The 19,272-nt window shown below is 52.0% G+C and overlaps 1 protein-coding gene across 1 annotated transcript in view; it reads left to right on the top strand.

The window, feature by feature from the left end:
* Window positions 1–19,272, top strand: part of Pgs1 (phosphatidylglycerophosphate synthase 1) — a 35,669-nt gene that overhangs the window by 8,394 nt on the left and 8,003 nt on the right. The window contains exons 2-8 of the mRNA XM_032912055.1: window positions 2,268–2,457; window positions 5,039–5,116; window positions 6,755–6,854; window positions 7,502–7,691; window positions 8,085–8,263; window positions 9,763–10,284; window positions 18,772–18,920. Of these exons, the coding sequence (XP_032767946.1) occupies window positions 2,268–2,457; window positions 5,039–5,116; window positions 6,755–6,854; window positions 7,502–7,691; window positions 8,085–8,263; window positions 9,763–10,284; window positions 18,772–18,920 (1,408 nt within the window). The remainder of the gene's footprint in view (window positions 1–2,267; window positions 2,458–5,038; window positions 5,117–6,754; window positions 6,855–7,501; window positions 7,692–8,084; window positions 8,264–9,762; window positions 10,285–18,771; window positions 18,921–19,272) is intronic.

Below are 19,272 nucleotides of genomic sequence, written 5' to 3'. Positions count from 1 at the left end.
TGGGGCCTCGTGTCGGCTGCAAGGTTTTCCTGTTGTCTCCTAGTTTTCCTTCCCGCTAAGCCTGGCCGGTGTGTGGGGCATGGAGGCAGCACTCTGTTGTTCACACTAAGGACTTTAATTTACAAGCCAGCGCCTGCTGAGGGGACACTGTTTACACCTCAGCATAGGTGGCCTAGGCCTGTTGCCGCCTTCCCAGGACCCAGAGAGCCAGCATCTTCCGCGCCGTTGACTAAAGTTTTCTTGGCAGTGAGTTGGCCATGACAGGCCAGTGGGCTTTCTGGGAAGTGCAGCTGGGGGCCATCTGGCATCCCTGCAGCCTGAAGCCCTGGGGAGATTCATTGCTGAAGCATGGAACAAGCAGTGAAATCATCTTCCTGGAATCCTCATTGAGCCCTAGGGTGCTGAGGACACGCTGCCCAGAACCCTCTGCAGTCACACACTGAGGTCTTCCTGCTGCAGTTTGCAGCCTGGGCTTTAGGGTGGTTTGTGTGGGGTTTGGGTGTTCAGGACAACAAGGACATAGATCAGCAGGACATACTGAGGGTTTCCTGGGGTGCTGCTTTGTACAGTCAGGTTGGTGTTGGTGGGGCCCTGGAAAGGATGTGTGTCTGAAAGCCAAGGGTCCCTCCTTGTCAAGGCCAGCACCTTGTAAGAAAGGTCTCTTCCCCAGTGTGCACTGTGTGCTTTCTCCCCAAATCTGAGTTGTAAAGAGAAACCAACACAAGACGCTTTAATTTTTTTAGGTCCTCTAACAGAAGCCCTGTCTGTGAGTCATGAGTTTCTTCTAGGTTAACCTTGTTAACCAGGAAAATTGAAAGGGTTTTAAACAAGTGTATCTTTTCTTTGTTCTTTGGTATTTTCTTCTCTTTCTGTAATGTTTGCTCCTGTCTTTTCCCCAGAGGGATCTTCATACCCTCCCTTCCCCCTAGCCTGTGTGCGTAAGTTCCCCCTGCAGCTACCTGTGTGCGTGCCTGCAGTGGGCAGAAGAGCGCTTTGGATCCCTGGAAGTGGAGGTGCAGGCGTTGTGAGCTGCCCAATGTGCTGGGAATCAAGCTCTGCTCTCTGTTGCAGCAGCAGGAGCCTCACCTGCTGGGCCACTGTAGCTCTAGCCCTCCGGAGATCTCCCCCTTCTCCCTTTTTTAATGCAACCCACTGAGTCCCTAGTGCTGCGTGCTGGAATGTTGCCTGATCTTGTTGGCTTGATCCTGTGCTGGTAACCATAGCTGCTGTGAGTTCCCAGTGCAGCAGCCTGTCATGCCCCAAAGACAGCATTTCACAGCGTTCCTCCCCACCCACCAGCTCTTAACATCCTTACTGGGCTCTTCCTGGATGTTCTTGGAGCCTTGCTGGGGTTGATGCAGATGTCCACTCAGCATTCTCTCAGCTCTCCGGTCAGTTATGAGTCTGCACTAACCCAGCCACTACAGAAAGGTTTCTCTAGACAAGACTGAGAACAAACCATGGATGTCACAGTAGATATGTAGGAGACAGTTTAACATGTCTAGGTAGGAAAAACAAAACAACTACAACAAAAACCCAGTAATAGGTTCCCTTAGGGCCTATGGCTTTCCTTTGATCAGATTTACAGTACTGTGAATGCCTTCCTGTCTGTGGAATAGGCCTCATATCTGAACAGAAGGTTACCCCCAAAACCTTCATGCCATAGTGGCACTGTGGGCACATTTTGCCTGACAGGCCATTGTAGTAGCCTGCGGGGGTCACTGCTGGGTAAGACCATTGTGGAGCACCTTTCAGCTCTGTACAGCCATCCAGGAGGGAGGACGTTTTCGGGATAGTTGTAGATGGATCTCTCTATGTCCACAACCAAAGGTCTTGTGTCTTCAGTGGAAGGGTCTTGTTATGTAGCTAGGGGGACAACTAAGAATAGAGCAGTAATAGCCTGTGTTATTTGGGGGTCTCTGGGCCCTATCTGACCAGTCAGTAAGTCCTGGAGATATCCCATCAGTAAGCTGGATATTTCTGAGGTGGATTTGTGTCCGAGGGACAGATTGAACCAGGCAGGAGCTTTGGTGAGCTTTCTGTGGCTGCTCTTGGTTGGGAGTTACTGGGCACGATTTTGGTTGGGTTCGTGTATAGGTGTTGCCACTTTGGTTGTGCAGCACTGACCACTTCAAGGTGCTAGGAGGAAGAAGGGCTTAAATTATATGGAAAAAAATCTGAAACAGCCAACACTCTGTCCCCACATAGGTGGTCAGTCCCCAGGGGTATTTGAAAAATGTAACTCATTTGCATGTTTCCATAACCAGGTCACCATGGCTGTTACTGGCTCCCTTGCTGTCACCAACTGTTCCTCAGGTCACCTCCCCACCTTGCTGCCTATGTCCCGAGGGTGTGCACCGGTTCCAGTGGATCAGAAACCTGGTCCCAGAATTTGGAGTCTCCAGCTCTCATGTAAGGGTGCTGTCTTCCCCTGCAGAGTTCTTCGAGCTCATGAAGGTAAGTTGCTTGGGGGCATGGGGGTTTCAGGGTGCGGTGGGTCCTGACACCCTGTTGTAGACACTTCTAGTGTAACTCTGCTTAGCCTGTGGCTCTTGCTGTCACCTTCATCTGTGGTTGGGTTGAGCTCCAAGCAGAATCCTCCCTGGGTAGCTAGTGTCTCAGAGCTTGGAGGAATGAGGACCAGCTTAGACACTGAGACCTAGTCCTTTTCTGTAAAGACGACAGGGCCATGCCTGAGGACCCCTGCCCCAGGTGCCAGCTCCATGGGGAGATCTGAGGTAGGATCTGAGGTGTGTCTTCATAGCAGGATACTTGTACTCTGTGGCCTGGGTCTTGGCGTCTGTCTGTAGTGTGTAGCTTCCCTTCTCTTGAGTGGGGTCTGTTTGCAGTTCACAATACCTGGACTAGAATGAAGTCATTCAGCACTCACTAATCTTAACTGTGTGAACTTTGAATTCGTATTAGCAGTGGTTCTAGAATGGAGATTGCTGCGAAGGGTGGCTAGCAGGGTGCTAGGAAACAGTAGTAGACATAGGTGGAGAGACTCCTCTCTGTAGAGAGTGGAAAGCCTGCTGTTTCTCTTCTCTCATCCTCTGCCTGTGTTGATCCACACTTGGCTCCATTTCTGCCTGGTTCATTCTTTTGTGTGTGCCCACGGGCAGGCTAAACTTGGTTCGTGCTCTGTGTGGGCCACTGCCCATGGGGCCCTTGCTCTGCTCACACCCTGCTTCTCTGTCCTCTTCTTCATTGTTTGTGAGGATGCTCTCGCAATGTGCTCTCTGCTTCTGTTTTCTGTGACTTGGAGAAACAGGTTATCCCACGTAGTGGGTGACAGCACAGACTGTTGTCACACGGTGCTCTTCTGTCAGGAGGCCAGGCCAGGCCAGGCTCTGCACCTGCCCACACTGGTGAAGCTGAGGAGTCCAGGAAGCAGCAGGGGCCCAGCTCAGGGCTGAGAAGATAAGAGGCAAGACACCCGAGGCCCTGTGTGTCTTCCTATGATAGACGCTTACCCCAGTGACCTCCGGCTGGTCCTGCCTTCCTTATGCAGGGGTTGACTGGGGCCCTGCACTGGGCAGCCATGTACACTTTGGTGGCTAGGACTCAACTGATGACTGGCTCTGCCTGTTGATTTCTCTTCGCCTTCATGTCTGCAGACTGTGTTTTAATAGATGGTAAAAGAAAGGAGGCAGTGGGCTGTGCTGTTGGCTCTTCTCCTGTGCCTAGGCATTTCCCAGGGCTGTGCTCGGGCATTTGTCTAGTCAAGATGCCCAACTTCTGTGTGGAATGTAGCTGGGATGATACCCTTCTTAAGTTGCAGATCTGAGCTGTGCCGCTTGGCTCCCTCTTCTAACTATGGTCTCCTGTGTCCTTTGGAATTAACTTTAGTTTTTGGAGACTGAGTCTTATGTTGCCAGGTCTGGCCCCTTACTCAGTGTGAACTGATCTTGTCTCCCCAGAGCTGGTGTGATATGTGTGCATGACTGCTCACTGTGTGCTTGACTGCCATCTCTGGGCTGTGGGCTGCCTAGAGCTTTGGAGATGGGGGTCCTTTATTCTCCTGTGTGGGAGCAGAGCCTAGAGATACTGGCTCTTGAGACAACTTGGGATGTATCAGTTGTCTTTGTGTGTGTGGGGGTATGTGTATGTGCATGCGTGTGCGTGTGCATCCTGCTTGATTACATACAGCTGGTCAGGTACAGGCGCAGTGTACGCACTTCCCTTCCTGCCAGACCTATAGAGGTCAGTACCTCTGGGAGGAGTCTTCATGCTCTGTTCATTGGACGTGGATGTGCATGTGTGCATCTTTGTGGGATTTGTAGGTGAGGTTGTGTGTATGCTCTCTTAGCAGCACGTAGGGTGAGTTCTTCTCAGGGTCCAAAGATGTCTTTCATCCTGGGGTTGGAGAGAGTGCTCAACTGGTAAAGTGCTTGCCTCACAATCGTGAATCTCGTTGAGTCCCATCCCAGCTCTGTGGGAAAAGGCTAGGCTGGGTTGTGTGTACTCTTCACCCCAGTACTGGCATGCAGGGGCCATTGGACTACTAGGGCATGCTGGCCGGCCAGCCTATTTGATGAGTTCCGGGCTATTGACACCCTATCTCAGAAATAAACAAGACATATGGTGGGATACCCCACGGTAGTTATTTATTCCCGTCTGCATGTCTGCACACGTTTATGTGACCAGCACTTATACAAGCATGCATCTGCATACGTAAATACATAACACATGCATGCACGCACACGCACACACTCACATACACACATAGGTACACACACTTACACTCACACACACTTACACTCTCTCTCTCTCACACACACACACACACACACACACACACACCCCCCAGACCCCTTTCACCCATTAGTGCTTAAGTTTCATTTGTTGTCCAATTAAACTGTACCTTGTTTTGCAGAATGAATGTTTTGAATTAGGGTTGTTGATCTGCCTTTGAGAAGTTGCTGTGTATTGTGGGCTGCTATGAGGATGTAGAGCCATTCAGCTTAGAGTGTGGTTTGCCTCCAAGTGGACTAAGAGAATGATGGATGTAACTCAGGATTGTTTCTCCTCTTTCCAGGGGCAGATAAAAATAGCCAAGAGGCGAGTTGTGATGGCATCCCTTTACTTGGGGACAGGACCTTTGGAACAGGAACTGGTAAGGCTTAGGGGCAGATGGTCCCAGCTGCAGCTGGATCCAGCTTCACAATGTTACAGCTGACTCCACATGCCTTTCTGGCCTCTGGATGTAGGTGTGTCAGTGTGTGAAGACAGTGTAGGAGGCCCAGTTAGGTGCTAGTCAGCACCTCCCCTCCCCTTACAGGACTCCCTGGGCTGCTCCACTTGGCCATAACCCAGGGACCACAGCAGGTCCACAGCCTGCTTTTTTTTTTTTTTTTTAAATTTTTTTCCATAGATGGGCATTTAAAAAAAATAATTTATTATATGTGAGTACACTGTAGCTGTCTTCAGACACACCAGAAAGAGGGCATCAGATCTCATTACAGATGGTTGTGAGCCACCATGTGGTTGCTGGGATTTGAACTCAGGACCTCGGGAAGAGCAGTCAATGCTCTTAACCACTGAGCCATCTCTCCAGCCCCCCACAGCCTGCTTTTGTGTAGTCTCAGAAGAATGGTGCCCGGGTTGGGATTTAGCTCAGTGGTAGAGTTGCTGGGCCCTGGGTTGGGTCCCCAGCTCAAAAAAAAAAAAAAAAAAAAAAAAAAATGGCGCCTGCATTTTGAAGAGATTGAAAGAAAACTAAAGAGTTTGAGTTACATAAGGTGCATGATGTTTTACCTGTCAGTACAGCTATAGTGGGTGTGGCCACATTCACCCTCCTGGGTCTGTACAGCAGTAGTGGGCGTGGCCACATTCACCCTCCTGTGACGGCTGCACAACTGAGTCATCCTGACAGAGACCATCTCTGGCTCACAAAACCTAAAATATTTAATTCATGACCTTTTCAGAAAAACATTTTCAGACTGTTCCCTAGGCAGAAGAACCCAAATGCAGTTAGAGCTGGCGGGCTACTGCTCGGTTTGCTGAGGCTGGCACTGGGGCCAGCCTTGTTCTGCCTGAGCTGACTGGCATGCCATAGCTGTCTCTTTTGGTAAGGAAGACAGGGCTGGGAGGAACCAGAGCCACTTGATGTGTCCAAGGATGCTTGCTGGCTGTAGAGTGGCCCGTGGCAGGCAGGATGCACGTTGGGGCTTGTGAGTATGGCTTATCTGTCCTGCCTCTGGGCACTCTTTTCCTTGGAGGGATGGAAGGAATATGCCTGTGGTGATCGTTCTTCCTGGATTCACTGTGGAGCCTGTGTAGGAGCTGGGAAGGATGGAGGCACTGGTGTGTGGAGCGGGGTTAGGAGACTTGACTCGCTCCACGTCACCCTCTCTTTTCCAGTCATCTTGTCTGCTGCCAGTCAGGAAGCTTATCAGTCTCATGGGAGAGGGGTACAGTGTCCAAACCATAGGGGAAGGCCAGTGGGCAGGCTGCACCCTTCAGCAGACACTCACCTAGTACCTCTTGTAGGGGAGGAGGGCTCTGCTGTATCTGGAGAATGTTTGTGGAGATGTGACAGTCAGTGTTTTAGAGACCTGAGACCCAGGCGGTCGAGCACAGTATACCTCTGCCCTGCTGGCATCCAGGCTGGAGAGGGAGCGTGGTGGGAGCTGACAGTTTGTGTAGAGCGGTTCTCTCAAGTCTCTAGATAGGGGAGTGAGCTGACTCATTCCTTAGGTGCACACACAGCTCTTTGGTCTCACATGTTCTTTTGATTGTTTTTTCCTTGTAGGTGGATTGTCTGGAAAGTTCTCTAGAAAAGTCACTACAAGCGAAGTTTCCTTCCGACCTCAAGGTCTCCATTCTCCTGGACTTCACCAGGGGCTCAAGAGGTAGGTGCTTTGCACTTCCTCTCTCTACTGTCGCTTGAGGACAACAGAGCTGCCTGCTTGTCCCAGTCCTCATTCCTTTTGCCGCAGCCCCTTGTCTGTCTATAGTTCAGCTCTGACCAGTGTAAGCAGAAAAAGAGCTTGCCTGAGTCTGGCTACTCGGTCTGACTCCTGGCCCTGCTTCCTTTGGGCTTGCTTTATTTTAAGGCTTTATATGGGGGTCCCTGGTGCCTCAGGCCAAGTTCCGAGGCCACCTGTTTCCTCTCAGGGAGGCCGTCTGCTTCCTCCCTGAGACTCAGGCCATAGTGTCTAAGTGACTGCTGTAGGCTCTGGACTAGATCTAGGTCAGTGTGCTCAGTCTGGCTCAGTCTGATATGTCTTCTTCCAGAGCTAGGGCAAGAGGACAGGGCACAGCAGAAGTGGCACCCAGGAGTTAGCAGGAGGAGGGCGAGCTAGCGAGAATGAGCAGCTAGCAGTCCTTCCTTCAAGTGTGAGCAGCTCCTCAGAAGCAGCACCATTGATGTGGCTGGTTAGACCATGCCCCAGGTAAAGTGAGGAGGCTCCCAGGGACTTGGTCTGTCTGGCAGTCAGGACACCTGTCTTTCCTGGTAGGAATGAGTTACTGGTGTTTGCTCTGCCATCACACTCAGGTAGGAAGAACTCTCGCACTATGCTGCTCCCACTCCTGCAGAGGTTTCCAGAGCACGTGCGCGTTTCCCTCTTCCATACGCCAAACCTCCGAGGACTCCTCCGACTCCTCATCCCTGAGCGCTTCAATGAGACCATCGGCCTCCAGCACATCAAGGTGTACCTCTTTGACAACAACGTCATCTTGAGTGGGTGAGCACTCTGTCTGGTGTTCTCTAGCTGTGGGAGTCCAGCTCAAGGAGCAAGGCCAGTCTGCCCCCTAAGTCCTTGGAGCAGCTGCTGGGCTGGCTGTAGATGGCGTTCACCTTTTCTGCAGCTCCTCCTCTCAAAGGCTGATTGCAAGACCACCAGCCACCGTTTAGTACTGGCACTGACTGCTGTACTGAGCCTCTGCACCATTTCTCTGAATCTCTGTTCCTCCTGCTACTCTGTGTGATCCTGGCTAGTGTCCTGCACATGCTCAGTGCTAGCTCTGGTTTCATCCCATCACGGGATTGTCATTCCTCATCCTCTTAACCCTGAGGCTTGGCTCATGAGGCCACACGGGTCTTGGCTGCGTCTTCATCTGATTCTTCTTCTTTCTAGTGCAAACCTGAGTGACTCGTACTTCACCAACCGCCAGGACCGCTATGTGTTCTTGCAAGACTGCGCTGAGATCGCAGACTTCTTCACGGAGCTGGTGGATGCTGTGGGGGATGTGTCCTTGCAGTTGCAGGGTGATGACACAGTGGAGGTGGTGGATGGGATGGTGCACCCTTACAAAGGTAGGACCCCATGAAGTGTCTGCTGCCTTCTGGTGCTCCCTGTCCCAGTCTCAGGAGTAGGAAAGTGTGAGGTGTTAATTATTTGTTTCAGAGGCCTGGCAGATGTGTGACTTACTGGCTCTGTAACTGAGAGCCAGCCTGGGAAGGGGGGAGTTTGGGTTTGGGTCCTGCACGTTGGATGGGTGGGCTGGGAGACTGCTCTGTTCTTACAGGAAGCAGCCTGCCGAGTGACTGCCTTCCCAACTTGGCCTCTTCCCTAAATCTCCTGTCACAGCAGCCCCATTGAGGTCTGTGGGCTCCTGCCTGGACAGTGGGGTTGGGGAGCTTGGCTGTGCTGTAGGCAAACCCTTGCCCAGCGTCTCTGGGCACTCGCATGCCTGTGATCCCTGTGGTTCTGGCTTCTGGCCTCACAGCATTGCCGCTGGGTATGCAGCAGTCCCACAGCTTCGGGACAACTTGGGGAAAGGGTAAGGCTGGCCTTTAGGACCAAAGCTCCTCGTATCAGTGCCAGGGGCCCAGGTCTGCCCAGCTAGGTCTGCCCCAGGGAAGTTTTAGTGGTTACCACTGTGCACTGAAGTGCCTCAATTACACAATTTGTAGAAAATTTCTTTGCCTGTGGGTATCCTTAGATTTTCTTTTGGTCTCCAAGATTAAAATATAAGCTATCTGAGCCTTGAAGTAAGGCTTTAGCCTGGTATACTGTGTCAGGCCAGGCGTGATTAGTGGGGAATGGCTGTATTTAGGGACAGCTGAGCAAGGCATGTCATGTGATAGACATGTAGTTGTCTTTCCCCCTTGTGTCTGTCTGCAGCATGGGCCTTGCCCACATGTTCCTGCAGAGCCTGCCTCAGGCTTCCCTGGGTGGCCATTCTGTGCTGCATGCTTTTTCTTTGTTCTTTCTGAGAACAAACTTTTTCTTAATTCATCCTCATTTTCTTTCTTTCTTTTTTCTATTTTTAAATAATTTCCTTTGAGATGGGGTCTCGAATAGCTCAGGTTGGCCTTGACCTTGTTCTCTCATATATCAACGTTGTAATAGGTGCCACCATACCTGTCCCAGACACTGTCTTTTATTCAAATAAGTTTTCTTACTGAAGTACACAGTGTGAAACCTGGAGGTCACCTTAGCCCCGCTGTGCCATCCCACTCCCTGATTTTGAGTTTTTCTTATCTGAATCACCTGTGTCACACCCTACCACGGCTCCTTGCATAGGTCCTGTGGGCAGGCCCTTCCTGGCTGCTGCCTCTCTCCCTCCCTGAGCTTACTCTGTGTTCTGCCAGTGAGAACTTGTGGCATTTGCACTTACCAATCACATGATGTGTGCCTTGAGCCTACAGTCTCATAGATGGGCTAATGTAGCCCAGGCTGACTCTGGACTCTGTATAGCTGAGGATGACCTCCTGGTCCTCCTGCCTCCACTTGCAGAGTACTGGGATAACAGGTGTGCACCACCACGCCTGCTTCTCCATGGGTTTTTTACTCCTTATGTCTTCTGCAGGTGACCGGGCTGCGTACTGCAGAGCAGCTAACAAACGGGTCATGGACGTTATTCACTCAGCCAGGACCCGACAGCAGATGCTGCATGCACAGACCTTTCACAGTGACTCCCTGCTGAGCCAGGAAGAGGCTGCAGCTGCTGGTGATCGCAGACCAGCACCGGACACCTGGATTTACCCACTGATCCAGATGAAGCCCTTTGAGATTCAGATAGATGAGATAGTCACTGAGACCCTGCTGACGGAAGCTGAGCGGGGAGCTAAGGTCTTCCTCACCACTGGCTACTTCAACCTGACACAGGCCTACATGGACCTGGTGCTAGGCACTCGAGCCGAGTATCAGATCCTTCTAGCCTCACCGGAGGTGAACGGCTTCTTTGGGGCTAAGGGTGTGGCCGGCGCCATCCCAGCTGCCTATGTGCACATTGAGCGACAGTTCTACAGTGAAGTGTGCAGCCTGGGGCAACAGGATCGGGTCCAGCTCCAGGAATACTGGCGCAGGGGCTGGACCTTTCATGCCAAAGGTATGTGGTGGCTGCCCGAGGGCCCCCATCCCATGGGGATGCTCTACATGGCTGGTTCACAGGTCTGTGATGTTTGTGTCTACCAGTGGGGGAGAGCCCTGCCGAGTTATCCTTACAGCAGCCTTTGTAGGGCTTGCTGTTTGTCCTGTTTAGGGGTTTCAGTTGTGCAGAATACTTCCCTTTATGTGAACAAAGCTTTAAAAATAGAAACCATTTGGTAGATTTTTCGCTCCCTCTGGTTCTGGGGACCAAACTCATTAATTTTACCATTGATGTAAATTAAATCTTCAGTTCTTGGTAGCTGTGAGGGAACATGTTCATGTAACATCTGCTAAAGGAACCACAAGGAACTGGAAGGCTGGCTTCTGCCTCCGGCTCACACCGTCTGTGTGCAGAGGACTTAGTGCAGATGCTGATTTGTGGAGAACAGCCCCGTGCTCCTGTCCTTACCTCATGCTGATGGGTTCTCTCCTGTTTGCCGGCCTCTGCCTTTTCTCCCCAGAGAAGATGGAAGCTGCATGCTCAGTGTATAGCCCTTAACGTACGCAGGGGAAGGAAGTCGTGCAGACTTTAATTTTTTCTTTCTGGTTCTGAGTTGGGCCCAGGGCCTTGCACATGCTAGGCAGGTGTCCTCCACTGAGTTGTGTTGTGCGTCCAGCCAAAGTCCTGGGTAGAGATGGTAGAGTCTACCCTGGGTGTGTGTTTTTCAAGACTAGCCCAGGTGAGGCAGGCTCGCGGGTGTGCATCTCTGAGGTGTGGGCGAAACATGTTTGAGAACCTTGAGTCTGGCACCACTTTGCCCTGTGCACCCTTCAGGGTGACTGAAGAACCCATCGTACCCCAGTATGGGTCCTATATCTGCAGAGGTGTGGACAGTATCTGGGGAGCCCTGGGTTCTTCTTTCTGGCTTCCTGACCTCCGAGCACATATCTGATTGGGCTCTTGAGATTTGTGGACATGTCTGACTCCTCAAGTGGGACTTTTTTCTACTCTCTGAAGCCAGTGTTTTCAGTGGGGGGTACTTTTGTTATTGTTGTTGCTTGAGACAGGATCAGAATGTAACCCTGGCTGGTCTGCAGCTCTCCGTGTAGGCCAAGCTGTCCTGGAAATCACAGAGCTCACCTGCCTTCTCCTTCCTGAGTACTGGAGTTAAAGGCATTGCTTTCCATGCTCGGCTAGTGGGGACATATTTTAAGGAACAGTGAAGGACTTTGCAGTTCTAGAGCTGAGTCTAGTTCTCTGTGCAGTCCTAGAGCGGAATCTAGTGCTCCATGCAGTTCTAGAGCGGAATCTAGTTCTCCATGTGGAATTTGACCTGGTATTTTTATTTTACTTATTTTTTAAAAATATTCATTAGTATGTGTTGATGGAGCGTGCACATGCCATGGCGTGCTTGTAAAGATTAGCAGGCAGCTGTGGAAACGAGTTCTTTCCTGCCACTAAGTGAATTCCACCAAGCAAACTGAGTTCTGCAGGCTTGGTGGCGAGCACCTTCCTACAGACTGGCTCACCGTGCTTTGTTTGTTTGCATCTGTGATCTGTGGTACTGGGTGCGTTCCAGCATGCCTTGCACGTGTGTCAAGTCTCTCTCTCTCTCCTTCCCTCTCTCCCTCCCTCCCTCCCTCCCTCTCTCCCTCTCTCCCTCTCTCTGAGCTCCATCCTCCAAACAGGACAGAACATCTCAGAGATGTTGGCTTCTCACCTTAAGACCATGCTTTCTGTTGGGATGCTTGTCCATAGGTCCTGCCTGTGCTAGAGTCCTCATTCTTGCGGGGCAGACAGTTTTGTTGGTGTGGGAAATGACAAATGACTGCCCCATTGTCAGTCTCATCTCAGCGTGTGGGCTGAGTGAAGCTTGTGGTCAGGGCAGGTAGAGCTGGCCATAGGGTGTGTGTGGAAAGTCTTTTCAGGTTGGCCCAGTTTCTTCTGGGAATGACTACAGAACTCCAGGGCGGGGCAGGGAGGGAAGAGCTGAGCAGCTTTGTGAAGCCAGAGCTTTGGGGAGGCTTTGTAATTCACAGGTCCTTGCTTAGCTATAGCGAGGCCAGACTGCGTGTTCCTCTAGGTACACGCTGTGGCCTCAGGCTCTACCAGCATTGCAGCTGGAGAGGCTCTGGTCTCATGTCTGGCCTCTGCTTTGGGTGTTTGTCTGAAGCTGCACTGATAAATTTGCGTGTGTGTGTGTGTGTGTGTGTGTGTGTGTGTGTGTGTGTGTGTGTGTTTTGATTCCCCAGTTACACCCAACTGGCTTTTCCAGTGTGTCTGCCCTGCCTTTTCCCGGACTCTCTGCTCTTGCCCCTATTCCTCCCTCCCTCCCTCCCTCTCTCCCTCCCTCAGCCTGCCCTAGTGTGGGTGTAGCCCTGCCATCTGTGAGTGTTGGATTAATGGGGAAGCATGGAGAGTCTCACATCTGGATCCTAGAATTTGTGTAAGAAATGGGGAGAGGCAGAGATGGTAGGGCTGAGGTGGGGCAGATGTTGAGACTCTGGCTCTGAAGTAGGGTCTTTATGGATCTGAGCTTGTAACTGCAGATGGCCTTGACCCTCTGATTCTCCGTGTTGGCGTTACAGCTCCTTTAAAGCAGCTTCTTCTGGGTAGAGTCCTTGCCCTTTCTCTTTCCTGCTCAGTGGCTGCCATCTATGGTGGGTCACAGCCTTCTCATACAGGGCCTGTGTGAGTATGGGATGAACAGGCAGTACATGGGGTGCTTGTGGGTTCTCTTTCCTGCAGGGCCTGTGCTGGACACAGGACTGAGGCCTGTGTGTGTCTATTCTGGGTCCCTGGAAAACTGATTACCATGTAGCTGATACTAGGGCTCTTTTGCCCATGCTCCTACAGATCAGGCTTGGACTGGTCTCACTCCTCCTGCTGCAGAAGGCCTTTGGTGAAGGACAGCAGTCGCCCTGGGTCTCCTTGCAGGGTTTAGGAGGCTAGGGTTTTCTCTGTGGTATTTGCTGGGAAGCTGGGTGCAGCTTTGTGACCCTAGCAGTCTGGGCAAAGTAGGGGTCAGGGCTAGCCTGAGTAGATAGCGAGGCTCTGCCTTAACACAAACTGCAGGACCTGGGTCACTCACTGCTGCCTTGCAGGGAAGCTCATTATATGGCAATTGGCTACTGAAGCAACCTAGTGTGGAACTCGTCATAGCCGGTCTCTCAACACGCAGTGTGGAAAATGTATGCTTTGGACACTTCTTTTGCAATATGGTTTGTCTGCTTAGCTCCTCTTCCTCCTCCTCTCCCTCCTCCTCCTCTTCTTCCTCCTCTTCCTCCTCCTCTTCTTCCTCCTCCTCCTCTTCCTCCTCCTCCTCTTCTTCTTCAAAAGATTTATTTATTTTATGTATATGTGTGTACACTGTAGCTGTTTTCAGACACCAGAAGAGGGCACTGGATCCCATTACAGATGTTTGTGAGCCACCATGTGGTTGCTGGGAATTGAACTCAGGACCTCTGGAAGAGCAGTCAGTGCTCTTAACCCCTGAGCCACCTCTCCAGTCTGTCTGCTGAGTTCTTATTTGGAATTTTTTGGAAGTAGCTCCTAGAAGCAAAGTTAGTACACATAACTTTGACAGTGCCTCTGGTAGAATGGGGTGATGACGTAGTGTTGACTTAGAGCAGCAGTTTGCCTGGCAGGTGTGTAAGTGATCAGCTGCCCACAGCCAGGGAGAGCTCCCTGGGAGGAGGCTCTGTGAGCAGAGTGGATGACTGGGCTTACCCCCTCCCCTGCAATGGTAGAACGTGGACCGTGGGTGTTAGGGCAAGGTATCAGTCCAGACAATCTGTTGCTCCAGCATGCTTACCTTGGTGCCCAGGGGGCAGCTTCAGCAGGCCTGAGTGTGAGGCCCAAGTGTGAAGTCAGCTGTGTCTCAGCCTGCCCAGTGGTGAAGCCTGCGGCGTTAATCAGGCCATCACTTTGACTTCTTGCCCTGAGCAAGACTGTCAGTCTTGTCCCTGTTCTGTCCTTGAGTGAGAGCTAGCAGCCCTGTTAGGCGGGGACCACACCCGTGCTCAGCTCTCCGTGCGCTGAGCTGCTTTGTCCACCTCCCTGGGCCGTAGGCTCAGTGTCCCCACCCTCCACTTTGGGGGATCACAAAGGACTGAACATATTGACTTGATTTCTTTTGGATGTAGAGTTCTAGATTAACAAAGCCCTTTGTGTGGCCAGGGATCTTTGGATTGAGATCTTCTGGCTGTGCAGGTGGAATCTGTTAATGACTGACAGGATACCATTACTTTTATTGTCTTCCCGACAGGCAGCTTGGCATCTCGCCCAGAGGTGAGCTGATAGGCAGCCTGGCAGCCCCACCCTGTTCACCTGGGCTCCCTGTGGGGTGGCTGTCCCTGGAACCAGCAGGAAGGGTAGTGAGGGCTGTGGTGGTGTGGTGGTGCATATGACCACCTCAGGTGACAGACTCCAGCCCAAGCCCTCACAAGTTTCTAAGTTCCTCTGACCCCAGAATTAAGAACTGGCGCTCATCTGTGGGGAGACCAGAGCTGTGATGTCTTCTCTCTCCTGGTGTCAGAGGGGTCTGAGACTCTGGAGCTCACAGAATACTGTGCGGCTGGGGGAGGCCATAGACGTTCATCTGTCTGAGAACTCCTCAGAGAAGACTCTGGCCTACGTGTGCAGAACTCCTGATTTTCTCTCTTAGGTTTATTTATTTTATCTTACGTTTGTGGGGTCCTGCCTGGATGTGTGTATGTGTGTCTGGTGCTCCCAGAAGTCAGAAGAGCACACTGCATCCCCTGGAACTAGAGTTAAGAGTTGTGTAGATGCTGGCATCCAAACCCAGGTCCTTTGGAAGAGCAGCCAGTGCTCTTGACCACTGAGCCATCTCCCCAGCCCAGATGCCTGCTTTGCTTTTAAACATTGAATCTACTTGTTTGGAAAGCTTCACCACTGTAATTTTATTCCGATATTAACATGGCACCCGTGTGCCTTGCATAGATCATGGAAGGCATGGGGTTTGCGTCTCCTACTCTCTAGGGACTTCTGTCTCACAGGAAGCACATAGCTATCAGGGGGACCCGTGCAGATCATGGCAGGCAAAAGCCTTAAGTAGAGGGATCCAGACTGGTAAGGGTCTGGGTCAGGGAAGATCTCTCTGTACAAAGACCAGAGGGAGTAAGATACACCATGCCTGTCCAGGGCACACAGGATAGTGCGTGGTTCAGTGCAGTGGGAGTGCAGTCTGTGCCAGGGCAGAGCACAGGGCAGCCAGGGCCTGTTTGAAAGCTGGAGGCTTCCCTTGTGAGGTACAAGGTTCCTAGAAAGGTACTTCATTTGTTGTTTTTGACACTGGGTCTCATTCTGTAGCTCAGACCAGCTTTGAATTCGTAAGAATCCTTCCCTAGTCTTCTGAGTACGAGGGTCACAGATATAAGCCACCACTCCTGGGAAGGTGACTTTTTTTTTTTTTTTTTTTTGGGAAGAGACCAGAGTCAGGAGACAGCAGGGGTCCTTGGCCTTGAGTCCAAACCCACCTAGTGTTCCAGGCATGGCAGTAGCTGCAGTGGCCTCCCCACTCTCCCTGGTACTTAGGGCTACTGAGTTTGTCTTGAGTGTAAACCACCCTACCTCCAGTCCACTCCCCAGAGTGCTCTTTCCTTCCCTAAGCCACTAGTTCCTGGAATTGTGGAGATGTTGGGTGCAAAGGTCAGGCTTTTGGGTGAGGAATTGGGACTTGATGATTGGTTTACAGCCCCTGTGCTGGAAATGTGCTTCTTCCTCTGCCCTCTGAGCCTCCTGTGTATGGTATGGGGGTGCATGTAGAGGGGGCTGCTGGGCACATCTGGAGCCCAACCAAGGAAGGGAGATGAGTCCCCAGTGTTCCAGCCAGTGCTTCAAGCACCCGACTCGGAACCTAAATGGGAAGGTTCCTAGTGTGCTGGCCTCACAGGCTTCCCGTGGACTCAGCACCAGTGACCGTAGCCCATAACATGGGCTGTACCTCTCAGCAGTGCTTCATCTCTCTCTCTGGGTTCACCCAAAGGTGTGCCATGCACAAGGCAGGGACAGAGAGGCAGAGGCAGACAGAGCTCGAGCGAGCACATTGTCTTGTGCAGTCTAGGTTGGCCTTGTGTTCTTGGTGTAGCTGAGTGAATCTGACTTTGAACATCTGTTCCAATTAGGTCTAGCCCCAGCTAGCCTGGAACTTGAATCTCAAACATGAAATACTGCTTCCTGAGTACTGGGATTACAGGTATGAGCCAACACGCCCAGGTGCTCATGGACTGTTTTTGAGACAGGGTCTTTTATATCTCAGCTGGCCCTAGACTTGGTTTTTGTAGGCTTTGGTAAGATGACTCGGAAGGCAAAGGTGCTTGCTGTGCAAGCCTGGCACCTTGAGCACTAGCCCCAGAACCACATGGAGGTGGGAAGAGAGGACCAGCTCCATCCAGCTGTTCTCTGAGCTTCATGCGTGCTCTCTGGCATGTGCATCCCAAAGTCAGGATGACTTTGATAATCGATCCTTGCGCCTCCACCCCCTGAGTGCTGAACTGTACGCCGAGATGGAACCCAGGCTCCTTCTGCATGCCAGGCCAGCACACTACCAACTGACTGAGCCGCAGCCCCACACTTGTATTTTCATTTTGATGAGGGACAAGACTGTAGGGACACTAGGTAGGGCCTCCTCAGGCAACAGGGATCTCTGGGCTCTTAATCTCAGCCACGGTGTCATGCTAGCTCCATGTTTTGTGGTCAGTGCTGGGCCCATTTGTAGCTGCAGTGGGCTCCTGTCACCGGCTCTTTCTGGTATTCAGTGCTTTAGAATTTCTCTTGGCTAGAAATAGCCCCGCCCCGGCTATTCTCCCAAACACCCTTTTGTCCCCAGACCGTTGTCTTTTTCTTGCTGGTTCCTGGAATGGTGGACACACAGGACAACGGCTCCGGGTTGAGCTGGGACACAGGAAGGTCAGCCTGGGAGCTGGGCTTGGTGAAAGCAGGCACCTGAAGGGCAGCCTAGGCTTATGAGGAGGTGATGGTAGGAGCAGTGGTTACACCTTCCCACCAGTGTCATAGTGTCTCAGGGTTTTGCTGCTTTTAGGGGAGTAGGTGCTGGGGGAAAATCTTCCTCTTCATATGTGGGGAGTGGCCTGGCCCATGGAAGATGTCTTCCTTCCTTCTTTGAGCAACATCAGGAAAGTGGTTGGCAAGTCGTACCTAGCAGACCCAGTCTGAGTACAGTGACAGCAGCCCACAGTGGCTGTGGGAAGGAAAGACCCCTGTCTGGAAGCTTCTTTGTCCTAGTTCCATGTTGTGGGAAAGCTGAGGTGAGGACAGGGAGGCTTAAATACATGAAGAACCAGAGGTGTGCAAGAGTAGCATGGCCTGGATCCCTGGGTAGGGAGAGCAGCCCAGAGCAGAGCCGCCAGCAATGGGGTGGGGAAGGGACACCAGCCTCTAGCCTCTTGACTTACTGAGTAGTAGAGGCTGAAGAGCAGACAGGTGGCTTTGCTGAGGCCTTCTAGGGCAGGAGTGAGCAGAGCAGCAGCCCTGTCAGCTGTTGCCAAGGAGTTCTTGAAACTCTGTATGGACGTTAGGAAACCATTCTCTGCTGTAGCAGCGTGTGTGTTATACACAGGCCCTGTGTCTGATGTTTGTACATGTTTGTGGACTCTGAAGATCTTGTTGATGGAGGATCTGGTGGGAGGGCCACGGGGAGCTGGCTGGGCTTCCTGGATAAGCTTCCTTAGGCTATAAAGGGAAGGGTGGAGGTTAGGCTAGGCCTGGGAGGATAGATGCTCAGGACTAGTTCTGTGGGGGCTTGAGATCGTAGAAGAGGGTGTAGAATGGGACCTAGTGTACTACCAGGCATACCTAGTAGTACTTAAAATTCCACTAGAACCCATGACCTTCATTATAGAAGTGTCCTCATGTGTGCTGTGACATAGCGGCCTCTGTGGTACCCACTGGACGCATGCTTCTTTATGTGGTGCAGATGGTAACAGAGAGATGAGCAAACTCCTAGGTACCCTGATGCAGAAAAGCTGGGCAGCTGTATATAGGCAGACCTGGTGCTACCAAATGCCTCGACCACCGTGTGACAGCCACCTGTGCTGGTTATGTCGGGCCGAGCCCACTTGCCTGTTTGTTCTGGGCTCCCGGGAGGGATGGAGGCTCTGGTCTGTGAGCTACACTTTGCTAGCAGATGCTTCGGGCAGTTGAAAAAGCTGGGGCTGGTGCCTCTCTGGAGAGAAACTAGGAAGCAGTTGGGGAAGGGAAGACCTCAAGGACAGCATTGCCAAAGTTCACTCAAAGAAGCCAGCCAAGGATGTGAGCCACAGCCAGAGTAAAGTGGCAGAGAGCAGAATGGCCCTGCAGCTCATGGTCTGAGCACCTTGGCAGTAGAGGCAGGAGGGAGCCTGGTTCAGCAGCGACCCCAGGCTGCTCCTGTTGGCCGCTCCCCTCCTAGGTTGAGATCGTGTATAGCAAAGACCTGGCAGATGTTGAGCTCACTTCCTGTCTGCACATTTCCTTTTCCTGCAGGCCTCTGGCTGTACCTGGCAGGGAGCAGCCTGCCCTGCCTCACGCTGATTGGCTCTCCTAATTTTGGGTACAGGTCAGTTCACCGGGACCTGGAGGCCCAGATTGCCATCGTAACAGAGAGCCGAGCCCTGCAGCAGCAGCTTCACCAGGTTGGTTGAAGTGATGGGTTCCTGGGTACGTGGTCGTCCTCACAGGCATCTCCTGCCTTTGTCAGCTAAGACAGTAAATGAGACCCTGGGACCCTCAACCTTTGACTATTGATTGCACGCCAGGGTAGGCTTGTATGCTGCCGGGGGCCATTCCCTCCTTCCATGCTAGAGAGACCACCATTTCCTCACTGGGGAATGGAGTCCAGTCTTTAAAAGTGAGGGTGAATCCCAGGGTTGGCTGTGGCCTTGCTCTCCCTGTGGATCAGGGCACAGAAAACTCTCCTGCAGCAGAGCCGTCCCGTGCTTTGGTCTCGGAAGCTTGTGCCCTTTATAGGAACCCCCTGTGTGGGTT

The sequence above is a fragment of the Rattus rattus genome, chromosome 9 (genome assembly GCF_011064425.1).
Source record: "Rattus rattus isolate New Zealand chromosome 9, Rrattus_CSIRO_v1, whole genome shotgun sequence".
NCBI lineage: Eukaryota > Metazoa > Chordata > Mammalia > Rodentia > Muridae > Rattus > Rattus rattus.
Note: the sequence above shows the minus strand (reverse complement) of the source record. Positions and strands in the feature narration are given on the sequence as shown.